This window comes from Terrapene carolina, unplaced genomic scaffold, assembly GCF_002925995.2.
Source record: "Terrapene carolina triunguis isolate 2854851 unplaced genomic scaffold, T_m_triunguis-2.0 Scaffold22, whole genome shotgun sequence".
Classification (NCBI taxonomy): domain Eukaryota; kingdom Metazoa; phylum Chordata; order Testudines; family Emydidae; genus Terrapene; species Terrapene triunguis.
The window spans coordinates 9,201,325-9,226,892 of NW_020664373.1; the positions used below are offsets into that span (position 1 = coordinate 9,201,325).

Below are 25,568 nucleotides of genomic sequence, written 5' to 3' on the forward strand. Positions count from 1 at the left end.
ATAACCTAGCCATAGGGGTAGTTTCTTCCTTGCTCTGGTTAGTGGTTGGCTTATGCTGTGGGACATAAAGGTTTATAGCTCTTATTTTTGTCCTATCTAGTATTAATGTGGAGTTCTCATTGATATATCTTTTTTAATCCTACTGAGCGCTTGGTCTGAATGCAATCTTGTGATAATGAGTTCCACTGTCTAATTAAGCATTCTCTAAAAGGAAGTATTTCCCTAAATTTTGCTTTTCAATGTTATTGAATGATCCCTTGTCCTTGTTATGAGAAGCAGTAACTAGAAGCATGAGACCTACCTTTCTTATAACATGCATTATTTAATATACCTTTATCATGCCCTTTTTTATTAATCTCCTAATAGTCCTGATCATTTCAATCTCTTCTCACTCAGAATGACCGCACCATACCTTTAAGCAGAGAGGAAGTTGTCCGGCTGGCCGAAGGAAGGAGAACAGTGCTTTATGGCTGTGGAAGGGGGGGAGAGGGAGAGGTCAGAAACTGCTGCAAAACGGGGAGCAGGGGTCAGCCTGGTGATGCAGACTCATCCCCTGAGAACTGGAAGGGTGGAAAGATTTAAAACAGGCAGCCCTGTGTGGTGACGCCCCCTTTTACATGGAGCAGACTGAGGCAGTACCCTGCCTCCCTCCCTTTTAGGTGGTGAAATACCAAGACCTGCTGTGGGCATAGTGCTAGCTGCCCCTTTTTAGGGGGCTGGGAAGGAATTTTCCCCTCACCATCAGATTGGCCTAGGTGGAGTGTGTGTGTGTGTGGGGTGGGGGTCACCTTCCCCACAGTGTGTTTGGGGAGGGCTCTGTTAAGTTGTGGCATGAAGGGAATTAGGCTGTATGCTGCAACTCATGATGTAAGTGTGGGGTGGATGTCCAGTGCAGGTACTCCACAGGGAAGGTACAGTGACCAGATGAAGGCCTTGGTAAAGGACTTAGAAAGGAGGTGTTGGTTAGAGCAACGGAATGGGGTGAGGGGGGGCTCCTATGACTGGTAAGGCAGGGAGCCAACCCCCCTTTCCTAGCCCACCTTAACCCTCCTATGAGGGAAGTAGATGGTAAGGTCCCAGCAATGGGTTGGCTGAAGGACCTGGATGGAAAAAGAGTGGGGCTGGGGAAAGCCCACTGGGGAGTTATTGAATGAACATGGGGTTACCTGCACTGTACACTTTTATCTGCCAGGTAGTTCCAGACATCTAATAATAAAGTTGCAGCCTGATTAAAACCATATCAAGTGTCTCCTGTCCTTTTGGTATAGCTGGACAATGACATGCGAAGTCTTTCCAGGCTTTTCCATGTCACTGTCAAATATGTATTGCATTAAAAGTAAAATCTAAACTCTGCTAAAGATTGAGAGACATGCCCCACTGCAATGTGTAGAGTCCATGTGGTTAAAAATCAGTGTTCACAAACTCTATTTATAATGCTACTTAGCCATCCACTTGGGACCTTCTGAAAATAACTGTATAGAACATTCTGATCAAATATGATACAAGTCTATCCCGTCAGAAAATCCATACAAAACCAAGGCTTTGTTTCTATGCATTAGCCTTGAATTAGGTTGCATCTAAAATTCTGTGTTTTCCATTCTGCACAATTAAAGTTCATTCCAGAAAATACATTTACCTAGTTATTTCTAGCTTGTGCGTTTTCTTCAGTGTCTAGAAATGGCCTAATGAGCCTGTATATTCACAAACATAATGGAAACAAGTTCAAGTGTTTTCAGAATAAGAATGATATGTAGAACTAAGGTAGGGGACTGCAAACGATAGGTTGTGATCTGCTGAGATGTCATGAGGCCTTGTAAAGTAGGAAATAAAGGAGGTGGCGATTTATCAGCCATCAGCACTAGCAGCAGACTGGGTCTCTCTCTCTACGGTGCCTCCTGCTGTCTTTAGGACAACAGGAGCTGTTGCAAAGACGGAGACATCATGCTGCAGCTAGTCTAGCCAACTGAGAAAAAAAAAGGGAGCCAAAGATAGTCCCCTAGGTTGAAGAGGTTGAATATCTCCAGCTGTTGCCCATTGCACGCTGGGGAATGAGAAGATTTTGCCTCTGCCTTCCTCATCAGATTTTTGATGAACACATCATGAAAGGAGAGGAGCTCTTACACTAAAGTGAAGGGGGCTCATATAGTAGCTAGATAGGCTACATGGATGTAGGTGTGGTCAGTCATTAAACCTGCAAGAGACCAGAAGAAGATACGAAGGGGGGCACTGGGCAGAGAAGAAAGAGTAATGTTCTCTTCTTCTGCTAAGCTACCGTCTCTTCCTCAGTTCAGCCTCCAGCTGGAGAGGACGAAAGCACCTGTTGAGAGGAGTTGGGGCTGTGGAGTGGGTGGGGGGAGGGAGAAACTCTTTGGGCTGAGGTGGGAAAAAGAATAGAGATGTGAGGGAGCAAATTTACTTACAGATCTTCAGATCAAATGTACTCATGAGTGACTTGAGTGGGCTTTTGAAAAAAGTAATGTTTTCATGAGGAATGGGAACATGATTCTTTCAACACTATCATCTCTCCTTTCACTCGGGGCCACATCTTGTGGGATCACCTCTGATTCTTCCATCTCCTGTGTCTACACTTTCATCCATGTTCCAATCCTGCTGCTTTTCCTTTTATAACATTTCTAACCCTTTTTTACCTCTCCCCCCACATTAAAACACACAAAGAAGCACAAAGCACACAACAAAATTCCTCCCACTGACACCCTAACATAGAATCTGAACTCAGACCTTAGACTTTGCCCATATAACATCAGACAGCAGCCCAATGCACATGTTTACAACAAATGAATGTTAATGATCAGGGTGGTATTATGGTTTTAGTGAATTACAGGAATTTGGTGTGTGCAGTGTTTGTTTTTATATGCTGAAGGACAAGAGAGTTGCAGGTGGAGCTCCATGTCTGTGCAACTGGTTGCCACATGTGGGTGTTAAGGTATTATGTTAAAAAAGCTTCCTTTACATGGATATTTTCTTGCTGTCAAGTGATTGTGTCAGCAGGTCCTGCACTTAAGCATCCTGAACTATAATCAAAGGTTTGGTTGTTGGAACAACATTCGGTTCAAGGGGCTTTTTAGGAAGGGAAAGTGGTGTGAACCTGACAAATATGTTTACAAAATAAAAATTAAAGTGAAAATGAGACCTTATGCAAAATATATCTTCTGCAGCAGTGAGGAAAGAAGCACTTAAGTGTTACTGTAGCCTGTGCTTTAAAAAATGGAAAGTCCTTTTGAATATCTCTTTACTGCTTGACTGGTCTCATGTCATAGCATAGAGAAAAGTACCATAAACAATAAAAAAGCATTGAACATATTTATGTTGAGGGTTCCTTTCCCTCTTGTAATCTGGGATTGTTTACCTCACAAATACTAATTTTCTCCCAAATCCCATCTGGAATGAGTTCATGATGCAGTGATCTTACCATGAAAGTTACCCTGCGTTTCAGCAGCTCCCCAGAATTCCTAAAAGTTGTGCTCAGCAAATTGTAGCTGGATGGTGAGGATAGCCCTGTGTTTAAAGCACTAGTCTGATAGGCAAGAAAGCTGGTTTTCTATTCCCAGCTGTGTTGCTGACTTTCCATGTGGACCTGGGCCAGTTGTTTAGTAATAATTTCTACCTTGGTTTTCCCATCTGTAAAATGGGGCTAATAGTACTTTCTAGTCATGCAGGGATAATATGAGGCATAATTAATGTTTGTAAATTACTGTAAGACCCTTGGTAGGAAGAGCTATAGAAATTCTGAGCATTGTTATTTAAATCAGTGGTTTTCAAACTTGGGCCTCCGCTTGTTCAGGGAAAGCCCCTGGCGGGCCAGGCCGGTTTGTTTACCTGTCGCATTCGCAGGTTCGGCCAATCGTGGCTCCCATTGGCCGTGGTTCGCCGCTCCAGGCCAATGGGGGCTATGGGAAGGACGGCCAGCACATCCCTCGTCCTGCGCCACTTCCCGCAGCCCCCATTGGCCTGGAGCGGCGAACCGCGGCCAGTCGGAGCTGCGATCGGCCGAACCTGCAGACGCGGCAGGTAAACAAACCAGCCCGGCCCACCAGGGGCATTCCCTGAACAAGTGGCGGCCCAAGTTTGAGAACCGCTGATTTAAATAACCACTAAGTATAGTCTACTCCCTCCCAATGTGATGTTCTTTCATGCAGGAGTTTTTATTTCTCTGGATCTTCTTCTGGCTTGGTGGCCTGATTTTTAATTTGTTTGTTTTTCATCACAAGCATTGTGGACTCATAATGGCAGGTGAGTAAATGTCAGCTTATGTGAGAAGCATTTACGAGGGTTCACCAACAAGGCAAACACTTCACTGCAGCGCTAATAAAGAATGATAGTGGAAGTGTTACTGAAATTCCTGACATCTATTAATAACTTATCAGCCATAAAGATATCTTTTAAATATAGCTTTGAAGTTTTTCTCTTCTAGCCATGTGTCACTCCTCTCTTCAATCTGCTAGCAGGGCCATTATTTTTAAACAACAATTTTTCAGACATACTTATCCTTAATATATACATTATAATAAATATATTCTTACCAGGGTGGTATGTTCTACAATTCTGCATAGAGATACAAGACTCTTCTTTTGGTCCATACAGGAATTAGAACACTGCATGTTGCTGCTAACTCTGATGATTTATTACGGAAGATGTGGCTTATAAATTTCAGCTGGCTACCAGAGAGGTGGGTGTGAACCTTTTCTCTGGTCAGAAGGAACTAGAGGCAGAAAGAGATTGGTGCTGCAGGAACCCATAGGGCCAACTGGTGTTGCCGAGAAAACTCAGGGAGAGGTCCTGCTGTTGTTGTTTGATTTACCAATAAAACCAGTGTCCCGAAAGTAGGGTGGGCATGACACCTGCTCACAATTAACATTTGTCATCTTCTGTACCAAAATTAGCGTGTCCTGTGAATAGAATTTTCTAGTAAACAAATGTGAGTGTTTTAAAATGTCAGGAAAGAATTGTGATTTCAAAACCCAAGGTACATGATTTAAAACCCTGTGCAGTGTGTTTTCTGAGCTTCTTTAAAGTGTTGAGAGTTAAAGAAAGAGATAAAGTGACTCATTACGTTGCTGGTAAAACTTCAGGCCTTCACTGATCCCTGAGGAGGCAAAAGGGAGGCAGCTTGTGCCCAATTCCAGGGCAACCAAAGCCATTTTCTTACCTGGCACAGATTAGGTCGGCCCTGACATTCTTCTGAGTTACACTTTGACTGCAATAGCCCCTATGAGCCATTGCAGAATTACCTGGACATAAGAATGCCTTGGCCCATCCCCCTTATGCACGCGACATACCTCCCACACACACACACACACACACACCAGTCCATGCCAGCTCTGACTTGTCCCTGGGCCTACTGTGGGGAGCGAGGCACAAAACTGACTCTGTGACATCCTTGGAGGAACTCTTGCACCAACGATATTTGGTTACCCTTTATACTGGCACTGCAGGGCAATGGTGAATCATATTGGTGAGCAAAATGTCTTTCTTCTTCTTTAGAATCATAGAATCATAGAATATCAGGGTTGGAAGGGACCTCAGGAGGTCATCTAGTCCAACCCCCTGTTCAAAGTAGGACCAATCCCCAACTAAATCATCCCAGCCAGGGCTTTGTCAAGCCTGACCTTAAAAACCTCTAAGGAAGGAGATTCCACCACCTCCCTAGGTAACCCATTCCAGTGCTTCACCACCCTCCTTGTGAAAAAGTTTTTCCAAATATCCAACCTAAACCTCCCCCACTGCAACTTGAGACCATCACTCCTTGTTCTGTCATCTGCTACCACTGAGAACAGTCTACATCCATCCTCTTTGGGACCCCCTTTCAGGTAGTTGAAAGCAGCTATCAAATCCCTCCTCATTCTTCTCTTCTGCAAACTAAATAACCCTAGTTCCCTCAGCCTCTCCTCATAAGTCATGTGCTCCAACCCCCTAATCATTTTTGTTGCCCTCTGCTGGACTCTTTCCAATTTTTCCACATCCTTTTTGTAGTGTAGGGCCCAAAACTGGACACAGTACTCCAGATGAGGCCTCACCAATGTCGAATAGAGGGGAATGATCACGTCCCTCGATCTGCTGGCAATGCCCCTACTTATACAGCCCAAAATGCCGTTAGCCTTCTTGGCAACAAGGGCACACTGTCGACTCATATCCAGCTTCTCGTCCACTGTAACCCCTAGGTCCTTTTCTGCAGAATTGCTGCCTAGCCACTCGGTCCCTAGTCTGTAGCAGTGCATAGGATTCTTCCATCCTAAGTGCAGGACTCTGCACTTGTCCTTGTTCAACCTCATCAGATTTCTTTTGGCCCAATCCTCTAATTTGTCTAGGTCCCTCTGTATCCTATCCCTACCCTCCAGTGTATCTACCACTCCTCCCAGTTTAGTGTCATCTTAGTAAAACAGTAGCCCAGGGAGTGTAGAAAGGAGAAGCAATGGAAACACCTACTAACTCCATATGTAGTACATGAGTAGCTGGGGATCTACCACAGGACATCATGACTTTGTGCTCTGTGAGATGGTATGTACTCTCAGCAAGTGGCCAACCTGCATTGACAACCCGATATGTTAGATGTAACAGCACAGGTCTACCACTTTACAAGTAGAGGTAAGGGAACCTGGAGGGGTTTTGTGTGTACTGGAGAGTTCAGTGAGCCTGACCCTGAATGCTATCTTTTCCCTGACAGTGGAATACACTCTTCACCAAACAGGGGAGGGCAGAGAGTGGGTGGCTTCTCTCAAGCCTTATTTGCTCTGAGAGTTTGTGCTGCACTATAATGAAGTTGTACGGCAAACATCAAGTAAGCTTAAGCTTTCCTTGTTTGGGTTCAGCAGACTTGAACATGTCTTGATCATGTGTGGTCAGATTCCCATGCAAACCATTTCCCCCAGCCCTGGTTACAATGCTGTGGTCCTACAGTTCCTAAGACAACTCTTCATTGAGGGAACTGCAAAATCCTGCTCATAAGCTTACAGCTGTAGTTTTGATGCATCTGAAGAAGTGGGTTTCTTACCCATTAAAAGCTTATGCCCAAATAAATTTGTTAGTCTTTAAGATGCCACCGGACTCCTCGTTGTTTTTATAGCTGTACTTTTGAATTGCCTCCATCTGTGGAGAGGAGCCCCTGCAGACACTTTTACAGCTTAGCGATATTCAGATACAGGCTTTTCCAATCCAGAGGGAAGAAGCTCGTTAAGCTGGAACTTTGGCTGCAGGAAATACAGAATATTATCACACACCTGGTATGTTTAGCAGCAGCCAGTGGGTTAGGAACAAAGGATCAAATCTTGAAGCACGGGCCTCTCTGTTTAATCATGCATTTCTGTCATGCGGGGGGAACGGGAGGGGAGCTACCAAGAACCCAGCCAAGGGATCGTTATGCCACAAAAAAGTGACTTATTTATTACTCTGGAATGTGGAAGGGAGAAAATAGATGTATCCCCTACAAATGAATGCATAGTTAATGGGCCTCTGCACAACAGACACCAAATATCCTTCATGGAGGAGGAACCTGCGCACGCCTCTCATCAGCCTCAGCAATTGTCATGGTCAGGCCACCTATGCTAGATACCTGGCCCTGCAACATCGGTTGCCGCTGAGGATTCCTTCCCTGAGCCTGGCTTTGAGGTAGCCCAGTTTCAAGCAGACAAAGCCCTTGGTAATAGAGTACAAATGAGAACGTAGAGTTCAGATGAAAATATTATAGTGCAGATCAGAAAGTAGAGGTGAAAATGGAGTTTTACCCAAAGTTTGCCACTTGCAGACAAAGCCCTATCACTTGGCTCTGCTTCCAAACATCCAAATCCCTGCCAATCTGAACCGTAATTCAACAGGCTACTTTATATCCCTAACAGCACGGGAGACCACTGCATTCTGATCTGTTGTGTTAGCATCAGTGTTTCAGAAAGTGATTCTTGTCAATCAGCATCATCAGAGAAAATGAATATAAAGTGTGGTGCTATCTATTCTGTTCTACCCTGGCTGCAAGTGCATAGTGGTCATTAGCACTTCTGGGAGTTACACATGCACACTGAGGGGGAAAATATACTCCCAGTCAATTGGTTTTCTGCTTCTTCATTCCAAAGGCTGAATTTATTCTCTTTAGGTCTGTAAATACAGCTGGATCATAATTAACTTTAATTAAAAAACTGAAAAGAAACAAGTTTCTGGGTCAGACATCTCAGACCATCCAGGACAATTAGAACTTGATTACAAATACTGCTCTGAAATTGAAAAATGAATTGATTGAGTCATTCAACCCAGCATAATGTGAACAGGAAAAATATCATGTCGGTTGGTTGTTCATGGTCTCAGACCTGCTTTGGGTTGTTTGGGCCTGGTTTGATCTCAGAGGCATGCAACCCAGGATGCAGACCGTTGGCCAGTTAGTTCAATTGTGTGGTAATGCAAGCCACTCATAATATCCTGTTTGTCAGTCTTTTTTTCCAAATATACGAAGAGGATAATTTGATAGGATGCACATTCAGATACTTTTTGTCACATGATCTTATCTAAAAACTACCCACAAAGAACACACTTGCCTGGCTTACATGCTTTGATCTGATGAAGGTAGCAATTCTGAATATAATGCCAAAAGTATCAGACAGGCTTACATCTAAGAATGATGATGCTTAACCCTTCCAAGACCATAAGCGTGTGCTCAAGTAGCAGATTAGGAAAACAGTATGTGTGGACAAGAGTGAGCATAATGTAAGGGGGCATCTGATTTCCCCATGCTCAATTGTTTAATCTGATGTTGTTGTTAGTGTTGGTAGGGCAATTGTCACTAACCAAAGGACTTGTTTAAGTTATCTATTACTAACACGGAGAGACTGACAGTCACAAAAATAAGCAAATGCCTTTTATCTCCAAATTATGCCTTGGAGGAAGTCTACAACTTAGGGAAGAGGAGGAGCAGAATGAGAGGGAAGAAATACATGAGTCTTTTGTCTAATCACAAACAGAAGAGATCAAGAGTTAAAAAGCGTATTGCCCTAGGCATACTTTTTCTAATTTTAGGTTCTTGTTGTTTGGTTCAGTGAACTGGATCACTTTTAATGGTTCGTTTAGTTGTGACTACCATAGAAACTACAGTATGGTAAATGTGGGTTAGAATGTACTGTAGTTACCTGAACAATAGCACTATTTTTGTGCTATCGAGTAGAAAAAACAATAAATACATGTACACATACATACACCTGGTATCAGTCACAACAACTACATTGTCAGTTGTCAATTGTGTGGTTATTATTTGGCTTACATGGAAGAATGGGGTTCATTGATTCTGACTTCTCATTATTTGAAAACAGCCATGCACGAGGTCATTCTATTCAAAGGTCAAAGAATACTAAGATCTGGAGCAATTCTGCCCCACCAGGTAGCAAATATGACAGCATCCTAGCTGGCAGCAGCTGAGTTGAATGAAGATTATTACTCACCTCAGATGAACCAATCAGCTAGAATAAGTAAATGCCACATATTCTGCTTGGTTCTTCAGAGGAAAATAAAGAATTTTCTGGACTTCAATTAATATCCATTTTGAACAAATTAAACTTCAGAAATTAGTGACCACAGCAAAGAGATTTACTGATGTTTCTGATGCAGCCATTCAGAATGTATATAACAATGCATGTACTGATTTCTTGTTTCAGTGAATCTTAAAAATGTTTAAGTATATTATCTCTCAAGATAAATACTGGCCTTGATCTTGGTCAAATTGTACCTCTCAAGTTAGTATATTTTTGCAGTGGAAATTAGTGTCAGCATGTTGCTCTGTGTATGATTTTTAACAATTGTGTTTTTGTTTCAAAATCCTATTAGCGGTCTTTGTTTCCTGAAGCATACCATGGTGTTGTATCTTCTATTTCATCTTTCAGAGTTGTTTTCATCAGTGGTCATTCTACCCGTGTCCATATCTACCTAGGAACTTAAAATTTAGGGCCCACATTTTCATATGTGAGTACCTAAATAAGTGTTGACTTTATTGAGAGCGAGGGTGTTTGGCACTTCTGAAAATCAGTTTAAGTTCTTATGTTTAGGCAGTTCTTGAGTGTTGTAGCTATCTCTGCTGTGCACATCACACTGATTTACAAGAATTTTAAAGTTAAAAATTGCAACTATCATGCTCCAGGAGTAGCATGCCCAGGAGGACTCTGGTAGCACAGCTGCAGTGGAGCTGCACTGCTAGAGAAAGAGGGGTCTTCTGAGGCTAGAGTTGGTGTGGAGGTACAGGATCTACACCCTGGATGGCCCTGTCCTTCCATCATCCTCCTGCAGGATCAGCCAGGTTTGGGGGTAGGCCCCAGCACGCCCAATGGAACAGAACTCTGCAAGTGATCTCCATGGAGATTTTCTCACAGAGTTCCATCCCATGAGTTTTAATATTGGAGGGGGTGGTCTAGGCTAAAGCATTTACTAAGGCAAATCTAGTATATACTTGATGCCAAAGTTCAGTACTGGCATAAGTAGGTACCGCTTTATTGTCTTCAGTTATGCTTCATTTTATGCTGGCTATCACCCAGAGAATCTGGCTTTTGAAATTAGAGGGTACAAATGATAATAATCTGGAAAGTATTGCAAAGACAGAGACTAGCACAATATATCAGGGAGGTTAGGAACATGGACTTGAATTAACAAAATAAGATTCAGATTGGGAAAATGCAAGTTAATACATTAGGCCCAAAATAAGTACAGTTACTATGTGGGAGACACTTGGAAAATAGTAAGCCAAAAATGATCTGAAGTGAGAATGGGCAGCAAAACAGATATTAGCTTGGGTGGCAAGCTGGTCCCTCCTTGAGTTCCCTCCTGTGGCAGGCCATGGCACAACAGGTGTACCTATCTCTGTCCCCATGGTTCAGCCTTAAAAGAAATATAATCTCTCTGTGTCCAATTTAAAAGCCCGCTTCCAGGTATAATTTATTCCTGTGCATGTACAATCATTCACAGAACCCTCATGATAAAACCAGTCTTCCAAACCCCCAAACTACAACGGGTACAATCACAGCCATTTTCCATGCCCTCTCCCAGGACATAATTTCCAGCTCACCCTCCCATGAGTCCATCTCCAGTCTGTTCCCAGACACTTTCTGCCTTTGTTCCAGGGCTACACTCTCCAGGACATCCAACTGAGAGCTCCCAGATTTTCTTCTTTCCTGCAACTCTTGGCTGGTACGTAGCCCCAAGTCAGGAATCCCATGACTAAGACATCCACTCACTCAGCCAGGCATCCCTACCTGTGAATCCTGTCCCTGCCCAGAGAACATCCCCCCGGATCAACTCTTGATCTGGGCTCAATTTCATGCAGCCCTCCATTCAGGCCTGCTTCCTGCCTGTGAGTCCTACCCTTCCAGCATCAACCCTCCTGAGTTGGGCTCAGCTTCTCCTACCCAGGTTGGTTCTTCCCCTTGTTTCTCAGGGTCTCTTCACAAGCACTCTTGTAACTCAGCAGGGCTTCCCCAGCCTGGCCATTCCCAGGGCCGCCCAGAGGGGGGGGCAAGTGGGGCAATTTGCCCCGGGCCCCACAGGGGCCCCACGAGCCCTGGCTGAGAATCCCTTTCCTCACCCAGCGACGCTCTGAGTCTGCGGCGGTGGCGGCAGCAGCATTTCAGCGGCAGGGGGGCCCTTCAGTCGCTCTGGGTCTTCGGCGGCATTTCGGCGGCAGGGGGCCCTTCAGCACTGCCGAAGACGTGGAGCGACTGAAGGGCCCCCCGCCGCCAAAATGCCGCCGCCGCAGACTCGGAGCGCCGCCCAGTGAGTACAAGATCCCTCGCTTTGCCCCAGACCCCCTGAATCCTCTGTGCGGCCCTGGCCATTCCTCCAAATCAACCTTTTGTTCTTCCTAACAGCTCTCCTCTCAGCTCTCCTCTCTGCTCCTGTTTCTCCCCTGGGTCTCTCCTTTCCTCCTCAGGCAGCTCTCACCTGCCCTTCTCTGTCTATCTCACTCGGTCTATTGTGAGGCAACTCTTTCTTGTCTGTCTCCTTGCTCTCCCTTTATAAGGTCCTGTTGCCTTCTTTTAACCCCAACTGGGAGGCAGTTTATAAATCACAGGTAAACTGAACCCTGCTTCCTCTTAAAGGGGTCAGTCACCCTATGACAGCTTGCAAACACAGCTGACTGAAATTTTTCATTCATAAAGCTTTTCTGTGAGGAAAATATGGTTTCATTGAAACCAAAGAATTAAGCAAATTGTCAGTTCCAGTGGAAATTGTTGATTTTTTTTTGTGGAAAGAAATGTGGAAATGTAAATTTTCATTTCAAATTGATGTTTTGAAACAAAACAACAATTTTTGTTTTGTTGTCACACAAAATGTCATTTAGGTTTTTAAAACTTAAAAAGAAATGACATAAAATGTTACCATTTTGTACTAAAATGTTAATTGACTTAACTATTTTTGTTTAGTTTTGATCAAAAGTGACACCTTTCCAATTTGAAACTTTTTAGAATTTTTCATTCCATGACATTTTCCAATTTGGACCAGAAACTAATTTCAAAGTGTCAAAATTTCCCACTGGATGAAAATTCAGTTTTCTAAAAATCTTGGCATGCAGTGTGAGATGCTGCAAAAACAAGACCTAACATGATTTTGTACTTCATATCACAAATCCGAGAGTATGTTTTTGATATGATTCTATCTAACAATGCAGGTATTTATATGGTTCTCATCACTACATCATCTAAGCATTTACTATCATTAATGCAGTTACACTCACATCTCACCTGGGAGAAAGGGAAGTATCTTTAATCCCCAGTTTACCACCTACTGAACTGAGTCAGGGAGACTAAATGATTTGCCCAAAGTCACACAGGAAATCTGTCCTGAGCCAGAAATTGAACTTTCATCTGGATTAATCCATGAATGACAAGTCAGTGAATGATAGAACAATGCCTTAACCACAAGATCCAAGACCATTCTTTCTCCCACATTCAACCAAGAAGAATGCTGCATTCAGTTTATGGCACTTGGATACATTTAGCAAGATATAAGATGGAGGAAATTCAGTGAATTAAAATTAAAATGATTAAGAGGTTGGGGGATTAATTTGAGGAAACATTTTTAAAGGGCCAAATTCTGTGCTGACTTACAACTTAGGAAACTACAACGAAGTCAGTGTGTTTGCAGAAGTATGAGTCAGAGCAGAAATTAGTATAGTTTGGCCAAATATCAACTAAGAGAAGATAAGAAAGGTGTAAATGCTAAAAAGGAAGAGGAATTGCTCTGTCACATTTATTATGTTCAGCCTTATCATGCCTGGTTCTTGGTGCAGACAGACCTCATTCTGAAAAACTTTCCTCATTAACTCATCCTAAAACATTTACAGCGCATCTGAATAATTTATATAATTTATGGTGTGATTGGTAGGGAGCCATTAACTCTCTAAAAAAGCCACTAGAGGGGAAGCTCTGCAACATAAGGTACATGGCAATTGAGTGAGTTAAAGAAAGAAAAATACAAGAAATGCTTAATGGACTTTCTGAATGTGATAAAACTGAACAAGGCGACGGTTCCAAACATCAAATTCTAAAAATACTCTAGAGTAGGGTGAGCCAATGTGCTAAGACTTTTTAAAGGTTTTCTGGAGGTCACTCTTCAAAAAAACCAAACCTTTTCAATTACACTAGAGAGAGAGAAAATATTTCCTCAGAATTTGTAATATTTCCTATATAAGGAATTACAGGAAATGCTGAAAATGCTGAGGTAAATTGAACTAGATATCAAGGGCAAAAGTGGAAAGTTTTCAAAGGTAACCACTGTGTTTTTTGTGTCCAGGAATTACCTTGGGGCATTAGCTCGCTGTAGACGGATAATGGCACAAGTAGGGAACAATCTCACCACATATGCAGACTGTGGCAAATAAACAGCTGGGATTGTGGGTATGGAAATCAAGGAGGCTGGAGAAATAGTGCTGTTTGGTGAGGAATAGGGCAGAATTGAAGGAAGAGAAAATAGACTTGTAGTGGAGGAAGCCCATAGGACCTCTTATGTTACTTTTTTTTTTTTTTTTTGCACCACAATGTGACTGCCGTTAGTTGGTTTGTATGAGTCTGGAGAAGAAGTGAGTCCTTTAGAAGGATTTGAACAAGCAGAGAGAAAGGGCCTGACTGAGAGATTGTTCCATATATTGGGGAACTTGGAAAAAGGCACAAAGTTTGATTTCAAAGCATTACATGGGGTTTTTAGCTACATCAGTCACTTTACTAGGATTACATATGTAAAATGATGCATAGTGCTTTGGAAATGAAGGGATTGATGTTACCCTATTATAGGACTTTTGACTTTTTTAAATGTAGCATTACATTGTGATTGCTTTCTTTTCCTCATTGAGCACTGTGTAATGCAGAGGCACGGGAGTCATAGAATTATATATCAGAGGGGTAGCCGTGTTAGTCTGTATCCACAAAAACAATGAAGAGTCCGGTGGCATCTTAAAGACCAACAGATTTATTTGGGCATAAGCTTTCGTGGGTAAAAAACACACTGAAAGCTTATGCCCAAGTAAATCTGCTAGTCTTTAAGGTGTCACTGGACTCCTCGTTGTTTTAATAGAATCATAGAAGATTAGGGTTGGAAGAGACCTCAGGAGGTCATCTAGTCCAACCCCCTGTTCAAAGCAGGACTGACCCCAACTAAATCATCCCAGCCAGATGAGTCAATAGAGGGTAACACAAGTTAGGCAGCTATCAAGTATGCTGCTGTTGCCACTCGCGTGATTCCAGCTGAGCAAGATGGAGTTAAAATAATCCAGCTAGCTCAGCAACTGTGTGGATGCAATTTACAGCAGCACTACATAAGTGGCAGGAAGGCTAACTCAGGAGTTCCTTTATTATGTTGCCCTCAGTGCCTTATGCACATGAGCATAGGATTTGCTCAATCAGAAATGCTGATCCTTGGGGCTTCATGTCCCACAATGCCATGTCTCTGGCAGCACATTCCAGGTGTTTGTGTATTCCTAATATGATTACTAAGGTATTTTTACATGAAAACAAGCTGCACCTTTAAAGATGGTAACAAACAATCGAAATGCCAATTACAGCTACGTTTTTGAAGAAATTATAGTGGCTTGATTATTAATATATGTCAACCTGTGGCCTATGTTTTCCAGATTGCCTGGAACATGGAGGAGTTTACACTATGCTTTGCAGAATGCCTAAATACTGCTGCTGAACATTCCTACAAGGGTGTGGCCTGCAACTTCAAATACACGTACTTTGCATCTAATTTAAATGCCTGGTTTCCTAACTTTATACCAGGCTACTAACCCCACCATATCTCACCCTACTGACATATCTAGTTTGGCCACTCTACACTGCGAGTGGTGAGCATGACTAGACTCATACGCTCTGGGCAGCAGGTGAGCCTCCAGTGAATGCTAAGTAGCAATGCTCAGAATCTCTGAAATTCTCTGCATGCTGCCCAGTGTCATGCAGGACAAAGCCCTATATCCTTTCTACAAGTCTTTAAATACACAATTTAATTCCTCTGCACATAGGGCCTTCTAAGCCCTCCATGCATAGGGCCATCCTTAGCACACTGATATTAATGGAAATGCTCTGATAGACCACTATGGGTTTTCATAAGGCTGAAGCTGTTCATATGCAAAAACAAATGAAATGGGCAGGCTCTGTTAGAAGTGTGAAAAGGTGACCAATAGCAAAGAAACAAAGTAGCTTTGATAATATGTGCAAAGGGGCCCACTGTAGAGAATTGGCCAATGTGTCTACTAAAAGTACTGAAGAGTTAGACAGATATGATGTGTCCTTACCTGTTCTGTCATCCAGACAGCTGTGAGTACTTATTGAGTGCAGATGTTCACTTTGCAGTATATTGTTCAGCCACTAGATGTGTCAGTGTGCTTTATAGTGTTCTAGACATAGTGTGGAGACAAAGCTGGATCTCATGCTATGTTGAAGTCTGTTTGTGTTTGTAGTTGTAGATGTTTTCTGTAATAATAATCTCCTATTTAAGAAGAACTGTGATTCCATATGTGAGTCTTATCAGGCATTCTGTTTCTATTCTCTTTTAGGTCTCCTATGTAAAAGCTATTGACATTTGGATGGCTGTGTGCCTTCTCTTTGTGTTTGCTGCATTACTGGAATATGCAGCAGTCAACTTTGTTTCAAGGCAGCACAAGGAGTTTCTGAGGCTTAGAAGAAGACAAAAGAGACAAAACAAGGTACTGCTACTTTAAACTCACATTCTAAAGCTTACTTTCCAGTGACTGATTACTCCTTGAAAAAAGGAGTTGAAAACTTGCAACAGGTTCCATCTGCAGTTCATTACCCTTATAAATAGGTGTCCATGGATTGGTCATTGATCCTATGCGTCTCATTCTCCAACCAGACTTCCTGAGGCAATTGTGACTTCATGTGTTAAATACCAGATATATTAGGCTGTAGATATTTTTAATCTTCAATTTTTACACTACCATGGATGCAACTTCATTGGTAGCCAGGAAACTGGGAGTGCTACTGTAAACAGGGCATCATTTTTTGTTTTGTTTTGTTTTGTTTTGTTTTACCTCTGTGCCTTCTAGACCTGCTGAGGCCAGAACCTTCCTGAGACTTGTCTAATGCTCCCACTGTACTGCTACTAGCATTGAAATGGAAGGGTTTTTGGTTTTTTTTAAATCTAGTATAGGAAAGATCACCATTCTGCTTCATTTGTACTGGTTGGAATTAGGAATGATTCCATTGAGTTCAGTGGAGTTATGTGTGAAACTGGTAAGAGAGAGATCAGGACCAGGGATTGATCTTTCTTGTCCAGATTCTACTACTTTGCAATTTGTTGACCTATACAGACCTGAAATTGCATAAAAACACAAACAAACAAAAAACAAACCAAAGGATCAAGTCATCCCATACCATTAACCTGAAACTTAGATCAGAAACTTGTTTTATCCTGAATACCAATCTGTGAGCATTTCCTATTTATTCAGGAAACAGAAACATCTTTCCTGAAGTTTTATTGTAATATAAGAGACAGAAATACTTGGAAATAGGCATTACATTCAATTCTAGGACAGCAGAGCTCATTCCCACAATTATAAGAACTTTGCATTATACAACTTCTTTATATCTAAAGCTGTCTCCAGTGCAGCTGGAAGCATGCTTCCTGGCATGGGTAGACAAACACACACTAGCTCTGCTCGAGCTTGTGTGCTAAAAATAGCAGGGTAGCTGCCTGAGTGCAAGTCCACCCTGGCTGACTAGCCTGAGCCGCCGTCCTAGCTACACTGCTATATTTAGTGCTCTAGCTTTAGCACACTCCCAGCTGCATTTTAGACGTACCCTTAGTCATCACAGTAGGAACATTCAAGTTTAACCCTGTGTTTGAGTTTATAGTAGGTTGTATAAATGTATCAGGCAGGAAAGGGGCTGACAACAATGGAACAGAAACATTTGTGTTTGGAGAGTTTTGTTTAACAAATGAGCTGTAGTTAAAGTGTTACTGTGTTACTTACGGGGTGGTCTTGGAAGGAATCCAGTCTTGTCCTCGGATCTAGTGCTATTGTCAGGTGAATAGAGATTCCCATTAAGATTCAATTACCCCGTAGGTATGTGTAAGATACAATTCCAAATCTGCAGGCATGTGTGCCAGAATTGCTACCACTGGAGGCCTTTATTTCCAAGAGTAATGTGGTGGCAGCAGAAGCTGTTTTATTTGTATTGTAATTCCAGTTTGAGAGATACTGACTTCTCTGGAGGGGAATGAGTTGTTAACAGGCTAACATTAGCAAGTGACAGTACTATAACTACACAGGCCTAAAAGTGTGTGTATTGATCAGCAATAGCAATAGTTATACAGTAGTTGTGCTTTTCTTCTTTCTTCACACAATACACAGCCAACCTGTGGAACTCTTTGCCAGAGGATGTTGTGAAGGCCAAGACTATAACAGGGTTCAAAAAAGAACGAGATATGTTCATGGAGGATAGGTCCATCAATGGCTATTAGCCAGGATGGGCAGGGATGGTGTCCCTAGCCTCTGTTTGCCAGAAGCTGGGAATGGGCAACAGGGGATAGATCATTTGATGATTACCTGTTCTGTTCATTCCCTTTGAAGCACCTGACATTGGCCACTGTCGGAAGACAGGATACTGGGCTAGATGGACCTTTGGTCTGACCCAGTATGGCCAGTCTTATGTTTTTATAGTCTAGGATCACTTGCTGTGAAGACCTGTCTTTACTCTTTGCTAATTTGATTCTTGTAAATAAATCAAATGTGAAAGATACAGGAAACTTTTTTTTGGTAATAAAAGAATGTCAAATGAGACAAGGGCAGTTATCCATTTGGGTTGGTTTTGCTTGACTTTCCTAGGAACCCCGATGCTAGTGTTTCACAATGAGGAATAAAGTTTCTAAGACATCTTTTTTATTTTTTTATTTGCACTGTTATTTGTTTGTTTGACTTTCACAATGTATTTCCTTTTGAACTGATCCATGTGGTTTTGCATGATGGTCTTCTCTCACTGGGCCATTCTTCTTTTGTTTCTGTTTGTGGTTTCTTTCTTTCTTTCTTTCTTTCACTATTGTGCTATTTCCATTCTCACTACTGCTATCTGTTCTGACAATCTGGGGACAGGCACAGACTCTGACTGTTGGGAATGAAAGCGTCCAGTTGGTGCGGCGCATGAATGGCTTGCGAAGTAAAGAGTCGTCAACGTATAGGAAAGTGAATCAGATTTACAATTCAAACTCAAGGGTAAAACCATAGAGAGAAAGAGGGACCAAGAGAGACACTTGGTGTGAAAACAGTGTCATAAACCAGCAGCACAGCTTGTTTTCATAGCATCACATGTAACCTCTTGTGTTCTCTTTACTAAATGCCACAGTGAAATATATAGTACTATCCCCAGCATGAAAAGCTGGTTCATGCTATACATTTTCACCTCTCATGCCCCATCTTTATACCCCCCCACTACATTCATGGTACTGTCATCACAAATTTTCTCAGGAAAAGTGCATTTTCATTGTGTAGCTTGGTTCCCCTGTAAATGTACTTACTGTATAGTGAGTGGAGACAGGAGAGTAGACAGTGCCTGGAGTCAGAAAAAGCCTCTTTTATCTCATCTTTCAAATGAATGTATTCCAACAAAACTAGGTTCGTGTAGTGAAATGCACTTTGACATGACATTCATTCCTAAACCTGAAACCCTACAGTGTTCCTTCTCAGCATGCTCTGACTCTTGTTTATGGGGGTGTGAACACCTATGAATTAAAAAGAAACTGGTTTACTGATTTTTTTTCTTCTTCTTCTTCCTTTGTGAGGAGCAGTTGGTCTGAAACCTTTTATATTTACAGTATACACCACCCAGAGCGAGTGTTATTTTAGCAGTTTTGCAGTAATGTACTGGCAGCTGATAGACCCAGATTATGGGTGAGAAGTGGGGGTAATAAATTCAGCGCTGGAGGGAGAAATAATTTTAGGGATATTGCTCATTATACAGTGCTGGTGGCTGACCTATAAAACTCTGGTGGTGCAGATAAAATGGAACCAGAATCGAAATCTCCCTGGAGTTGGTTTCCCAAAACAAAAACAGCTCATCTCTGCTCTAAAACTGGCTATTGTTTTATGCTTCTGACTTTGACTCAGTAAAAAAGTGATTTCAAGGGATTTTGCTGCATTATAAAAGAAGCATCAGCTTTCATGATCAAAGCAGAACCACACAGCTCCTGGTGTGAGCCCTTTCTTCCATTTTCCCTGTATAATTCAATAAGCTGATTGTTGTCAGGTGGAGCCACTAGCCAGGCTGGATTCCATATGCAACCCAGAAGATTGAACAGTGGCATTGCAATGTGAACAGTGTTTTTGCCCTAGGTGTGACCATATTTATACATACACAGAAGTGACAATAACAAAAGAATTGTCAGGTTCTCTTTACAAGGTAAAATTAATTGGTTTATACAGCAAACATAATGTGCATTTCTGGAAACCACACTCATTATAGCAAAACTAGTTGTAATAGGTGCTCTGCTGTGCAGTTCTTATAAACCTTTCGGAGACACCTAGATGAGGCCAGCATAGGGCCTGATTTCCCTTTTTCCTAAGGAAAATCCACAGAGATCTCTCTACTGAATTTCCATGATGGCATTGCCCTTACTGCACATAAGGCCAGGATCATTCACATAGAGGCTGTGTACCTCTGCTGTATTTTTGGCACCATTTTTTGGCAGGTTGGGCTCCAATGGAGTTGCATTATCAAGGTTTCTGTAGCCATGAACTGGGTCCAGAGAACAACCAACATAGAAAGTGGTCTGCTCTTGGGGAATCTTCACTGGGACAGTGGGAGGTGATACATATTCCCCAGGGTCATACACCAGGCCTGCCACTTCCTCCCCCCAGCACCAGTTCACCAGGTAAAGATCTCCAGCAAGTTCCTGTAGAGATGCTGCCAAAGAGGCAGCTGATCACCCATCTGTACAGTGTAGATGATTGCCAAGCAGAGTGAAACATAGATCTTGAACATAAGAACGGCCATACTGGGGCAAACCAAAGGTTGATCTAGCCCAGTATCCTATCTTCCGACTGTGGCCAACGCCAGGTGCCCCAGAGGGAATGAACAGAACAGGTAATCATCAAGTGATCCATCCCCCGTTGCCCATTCCCAACTTCTGGCAAACAGAAGCTAGGGACACCATCCCCTGCCCATCCTGGCTAATAGCCATTGATGGACCTATCCTCCATGAATTTATCTAGTTCTTTTTTGAACTCTGTTATAGTCTTGGCTTTCACAACATCCTCTGGCAAAGAGTTCCACAGGTTGACTGTGTGTTGTGTGAAGAAATACTTCCATTTGTGTTTTTTAAACCTGCTGCCTATTAATTTCATTTGGTCACCCCTAGTTTACTCCTTCTCATAACCCTGTGTTATGAGAAGGAGTAAATAACACTTCCTTATTTACTTTCTCCACACCAGGCATGATTTTATAGACCTCAATCATATCCTCCCTTAGTCGTCTCTTTTCCAAGCAGAAAAGTCCCAGTCTTATTAATCTCTCCTCATACAGAAGCCGTTCCATACCCCTAATAATTTTTGTTGCCCTTTTCTGAACCTTTTCCAATTCCAATATATCTTTTTTGAGATGGGGTGACAACACCTGCACGCAGTATTCAAGATGTGGGCGTACCATGGATTTATATAGCGGCAATATGATATTTTCTGTCTTCTTATCTATCCCTTTCTTAATGATTCCCAACAGTCTGTTCACTTTTTTGACTGCCGCTGCACATTGAGTGGATGTTTTCAGAGAACTATCCACAATGACTCCAAGATCTCTTTCTTGAGTGGTAACAGCTAATTCAGACCCCATCATTTTATATGTATAGTTGGGATTACGTTTTCCAATGTGCACTACTTTGCATTTATCAACATTGAATGTCATCTGCCATTTTGTTGCCCAGTCACCTAGTTTTTAGAGATCCTTTTGTAGTTCTTCGCAGTCTGCTTGGGACTTAACTATCTTGAGTAGTTTTGTATCATCTGCAAATTTTGCCACCTTACTGTTTACCCTTTTTTCAGATCATTTATGAATATCCTGGTCCCAGTACAGACCCCTGAGGGACACCATTATTTACCCCTCTCTACTCTGAAAACTGACCATTTATTCCTACCCTTTGTTTTGTATTTTTGAACCCGTTACCAATCCATGAGAGGACCTTCCCTCTTATCACATGACAGCTTACTTTGCTTAAGAGCCTTTGGTGAGGTACCTTGTCCAAGGCTTTCTGAAAATCTAAGTACACTATATCCACTGGATGCCCCTTGTCCACATGCTTGTTGACCCCCTCAAAGTATTCTAGTAGATTGGTGACGCATGATTTCCCTTTAAAAAAAACTTGTTGACTCTTCCCCCAACAAATTATATTCACCTATGTGTCTGACAATTCTGTTCTTCACTATAGTTTCAACAAGTTTGCCCAGTACTGAAGTCAGGCTTACCGGCTTGTAATTGCTGGGATCACCTCTGGAGCCCTTTTTAAAAATTGGCGTCACATTAGCTATCCTCCAGGCACTTGGTACAGAAGCTGATTTAAATGATAGATTACAAACCACAGTTAGTAGTTCTGCAATTTCACATTTGAGTTCCTTCAGAACTCTTGGGTGAAGACCATCTGGTCCTGGTCACTTATTACAGTTTAGTTTATCAATTTGTTCCAAAACCTCCTCTAATGACACCTCAATCTGGGACAGTTCATCAGATTTGTCACCTAAAAAGAATGGCTCAGGTTTGGGACTCTCCCTCACATCCTCAGCCATGAAGACTGATGCAAAGAATTCAGTTAGTTTCTCCACAATGGCCTTATCATCTTTGAGTGCTCCTTTAGCATCTCAATTGTCCAATGGCTCCACTGGTTGTTTAGCAGGTTTCCTGCTTCTGATGTACTTAAAAAATTGCTACTACTTTTTAGTCTTTTGCTAGCTGTTCTTCAAATTCTTTTTTGGCCTTCCTAATTATATTTTTTTACACTTCTTGGGACCTTGAGAAGGCTCATAAACATGTAGCTGCTTTGCTGGGTCATCATTCACTGCACTGATAGGCTTGGACACAGTTTACAGTGAAGTGCACATGCTGCAGTCAGAAGACAGTTTCTAAATAACACACCTGCAGAGGAAGGCTTACAAGGCCTCTTTCATTGAACTAACGGAGATCTCCTTTAATTGCCACTAGCTCTTGTTCCTCTCTGTGAGGCAATTGCCAGAGCACACCATGAATACATACACAAAACCAGCCTGTTACAAACATATATACCATCAGCATAGGTTTACATGTGGTACATGAACAACAGAGTAACCAACTAGGTTCCTACACCTCCTTAGTGGGGAGGTCTCTTAACTTTCATGGGGGTTTAATGCTTCACGCAGACATCCAGCTTTAAACAGAATGCACAGACATCTTGCTAACTCTCAGAGTCTTCACTAGAGCCTCTCTTTATGGTTTCATAGCACTTCCTGCTTCCTCCCCTCTTGGCGGGGCTAGAGGAGAAAAACAGATTGTGATCTACAAGAGTAAAACCATGAGATGCGGCCTAAGGGGAAGAAAACTCATTGAGTTTGCTCTGAGGTCTTCTGTTTGTGGTGAAGGGATTGTCTGTCCATGGAAGAAACAGCAAGCATGACCTGCACACTAGAGATCCCCCAAGATCCACATATATCTGCATAGTTTCAAAGGGACCTGCTGGAGAGCCTGGACTTTCACGCGCAGGCTCTGCATATCCACTTTACCTGTAGAACCCCTTAGACGTCTTACAACAGCTGCCTCCAGGTTGTCTATGAGTAGGTCACCAGGAACCTTCCTATAGACTTTGATGATTGGTTCTATGTGTATTTCTCACCCTAAGAGAAATAGGAGAATTGTAATTCTTCTGTGGAGAAGTGGCCCGTGGAAAAGATACTATAGTCAGAGGTGGAGTTCCAGTGGAGAGCCAGGAAATATGAGCTTATTTAGCTTATGAGATGAGAGTTGGACCCAATCAGTACTTGGCTAAGTGATCTCCAAGGAAAACCTAGGTTGCTGCAGGAAGCAATATTGATAATCCAGTAAGTAGCTTTCCTCTCTCTGATTCAGTAGCGAACCAATGCCTCACCATTGCAATGGAGAGCATTGAGTTATTGGAGGGAGGTGTCAACTTTCATACATAATAAAACCTGAGCTGCTCCTGACCGTGTGTGATCATTAAAAATCCCATTGTATTTTCCCAAGAATCAGGAGATTTCCCAGTATCTAAATTGCATTCTGGGTGATCACATTCTCTCTTTGCAGTTTCAGGTGGCTATAGTAGTCGCTTCCTGTCCTAAACAGTTGTGTAGTTTTCCGTGCAGTGTTAAAAACCTGCAGATTTTATTCCATGAGTGACTATATTTAAGTGACAGGTGAAGTTCTTCAGCTATATTAAATATATTATTTAATTATACATTAAAGTTAATTACATTTGTAAAGTAAATTTTGGAGACCATTTGCAGTGATATATATTGTAAATGTACTATAATTTTGTTTATTACATTAATGTATTACTTTGCAAAACTCCCAGATTGCTTGGCTGTGGAAGACTTGGGTTTTTTTTAGTATTATTTGTGATAATTACATGTAAGGTTTGCTTATATTTCCAAACAGTGTGATTCTAAGGAAGCATAAGAATTTAGTTTACATCAGATTTAATTTCCCCATTATAAAAGGAATACCACTTACATATATAAAAAGGAAACAAGGTGAAGGTAATAGGAATAAGTGGATATTTGCACTTTTGGATCTTACAATAGTGTTTTGTTCTCCTCTGTGTGTAAGTACATTGCAAAGAATTTGATAATTATTCCCCTAGCACTAATTTATATATTGTGGCCGCCATCTTGGCTAAAACCAGGGATTGAACTGGTGATTGGCAGCACTAAATGCACGGCTTTTCACAGCTTGAACTAAAGAGCTCAGCTCTGCAGTGGGAAGCTATAATGGACTTACATCCCCTGTGGATCGGGCCCAGAGGGATGTCTCTAGCCCCCACTAACCAGTGGGTTACATATAAATTGGCATGAGTGGGCACGGCATGTTCTACTCAGATTAGAGAATTAGGCCTGAGATTAAATTGTTACAGCAGAAAAAGGCAATCTTACTAAACCAGGACTGAGATCTTTGGTAGAGCAGAATAAAGGGTATGTTTTGCGGGTGGGGTGGTCAGTTGATAGACAGGCGGCTGCAGTGCTCAAACACAATCAGTGTGACTAATTGTCAAGATAAAATATTTACTATCTATAACCTGAGAGAAAGTAAACACAGACTAAGGTTGTTTATAAAGAAGTGTCTTTACTTGCATTGACATCTCTCCATCGGACCGCCGAATAATTCATTTCCTAAGGTTTCTTAGCCTTGTGTGTAGTAATAGTCAGCTCCTGAAGCCTGACTTTGCCTTTAAAACATTCAGTACTACTGTCCCCAATGGACATTTTTATACTCTAACATCCTTGTGTACAGCACTTTGTGGCCTAACATGCACAGTTTGCATTATGTAACATGCTGCATCATGTGAATAATGGAAGTGCTTGAGGAATACCCTTTTTGCTGTGCTATTTTTGGCACTCACATAGCAAGCTCAGGCACGTGAGTTTCATTGTGAAAAACAAGAGTCCAAATCTGAATGACTTTCTCTCTCTTTAACCTCTTGTTTACTTAATGGATTAAAGAGGAAATAGGTTGTGTTGTAGATAAACACCCTAGAGATATTCTGGTCATTTTTCTTTCTGGAAAGCAATTACATTAGCACTCTACTGTAACTACACAGGAAGGCTAGCAGAAGATAAATACACCAAAATTGGTGTTTAGCTCTGAATTACAGAGACTTATACTACTGCATAGAGCCAGGTGAATAGTGGGGATAATCTATTGACAAATATGTTAGCTTAAACCAACTTGTGATTTCATCTGCCTATGCATGCCCTTTTTTGTGTGAATGTGGTATTTATGTGGGAATGAACATATTCACACTAGAAGGGCTTGCCCAGCTACTCTGTATTTCTTGTTTGTGTGTGTTAGTCAGGGAGGGTCTCAAGAGATGAAGGAGAATAGGAGACTGAGAAAGCCAGT

At 42.0% G+C, this 25,568-nt stretch overlaps 1 protein-coding gene across 2 annotated transcripts in view; it reads left to right on the top strand.

Annotated features, from left to right (window-relative positions):
* Window positions 1-25,568, top strand: part of LOC112117531 (glycine receptor subunit alpha-2) — a 156,613-nt gene that overhangs the window by 101,970 nt on the left and 29,075 nt on the right. For both annotated transcript variants that reach the window (XM_024215500.1, XM_024215502.1), the window contains exon 8: window positions 16,022-16,171. In XM_024215500.1, the coding sequence (XP_024071268.1) occupies window positions 16,022-16,171 (150 nt within the window). The remainder of the gene's footprint in view (window positions 1-16,021; window positions 16,172-25,568) is intronic.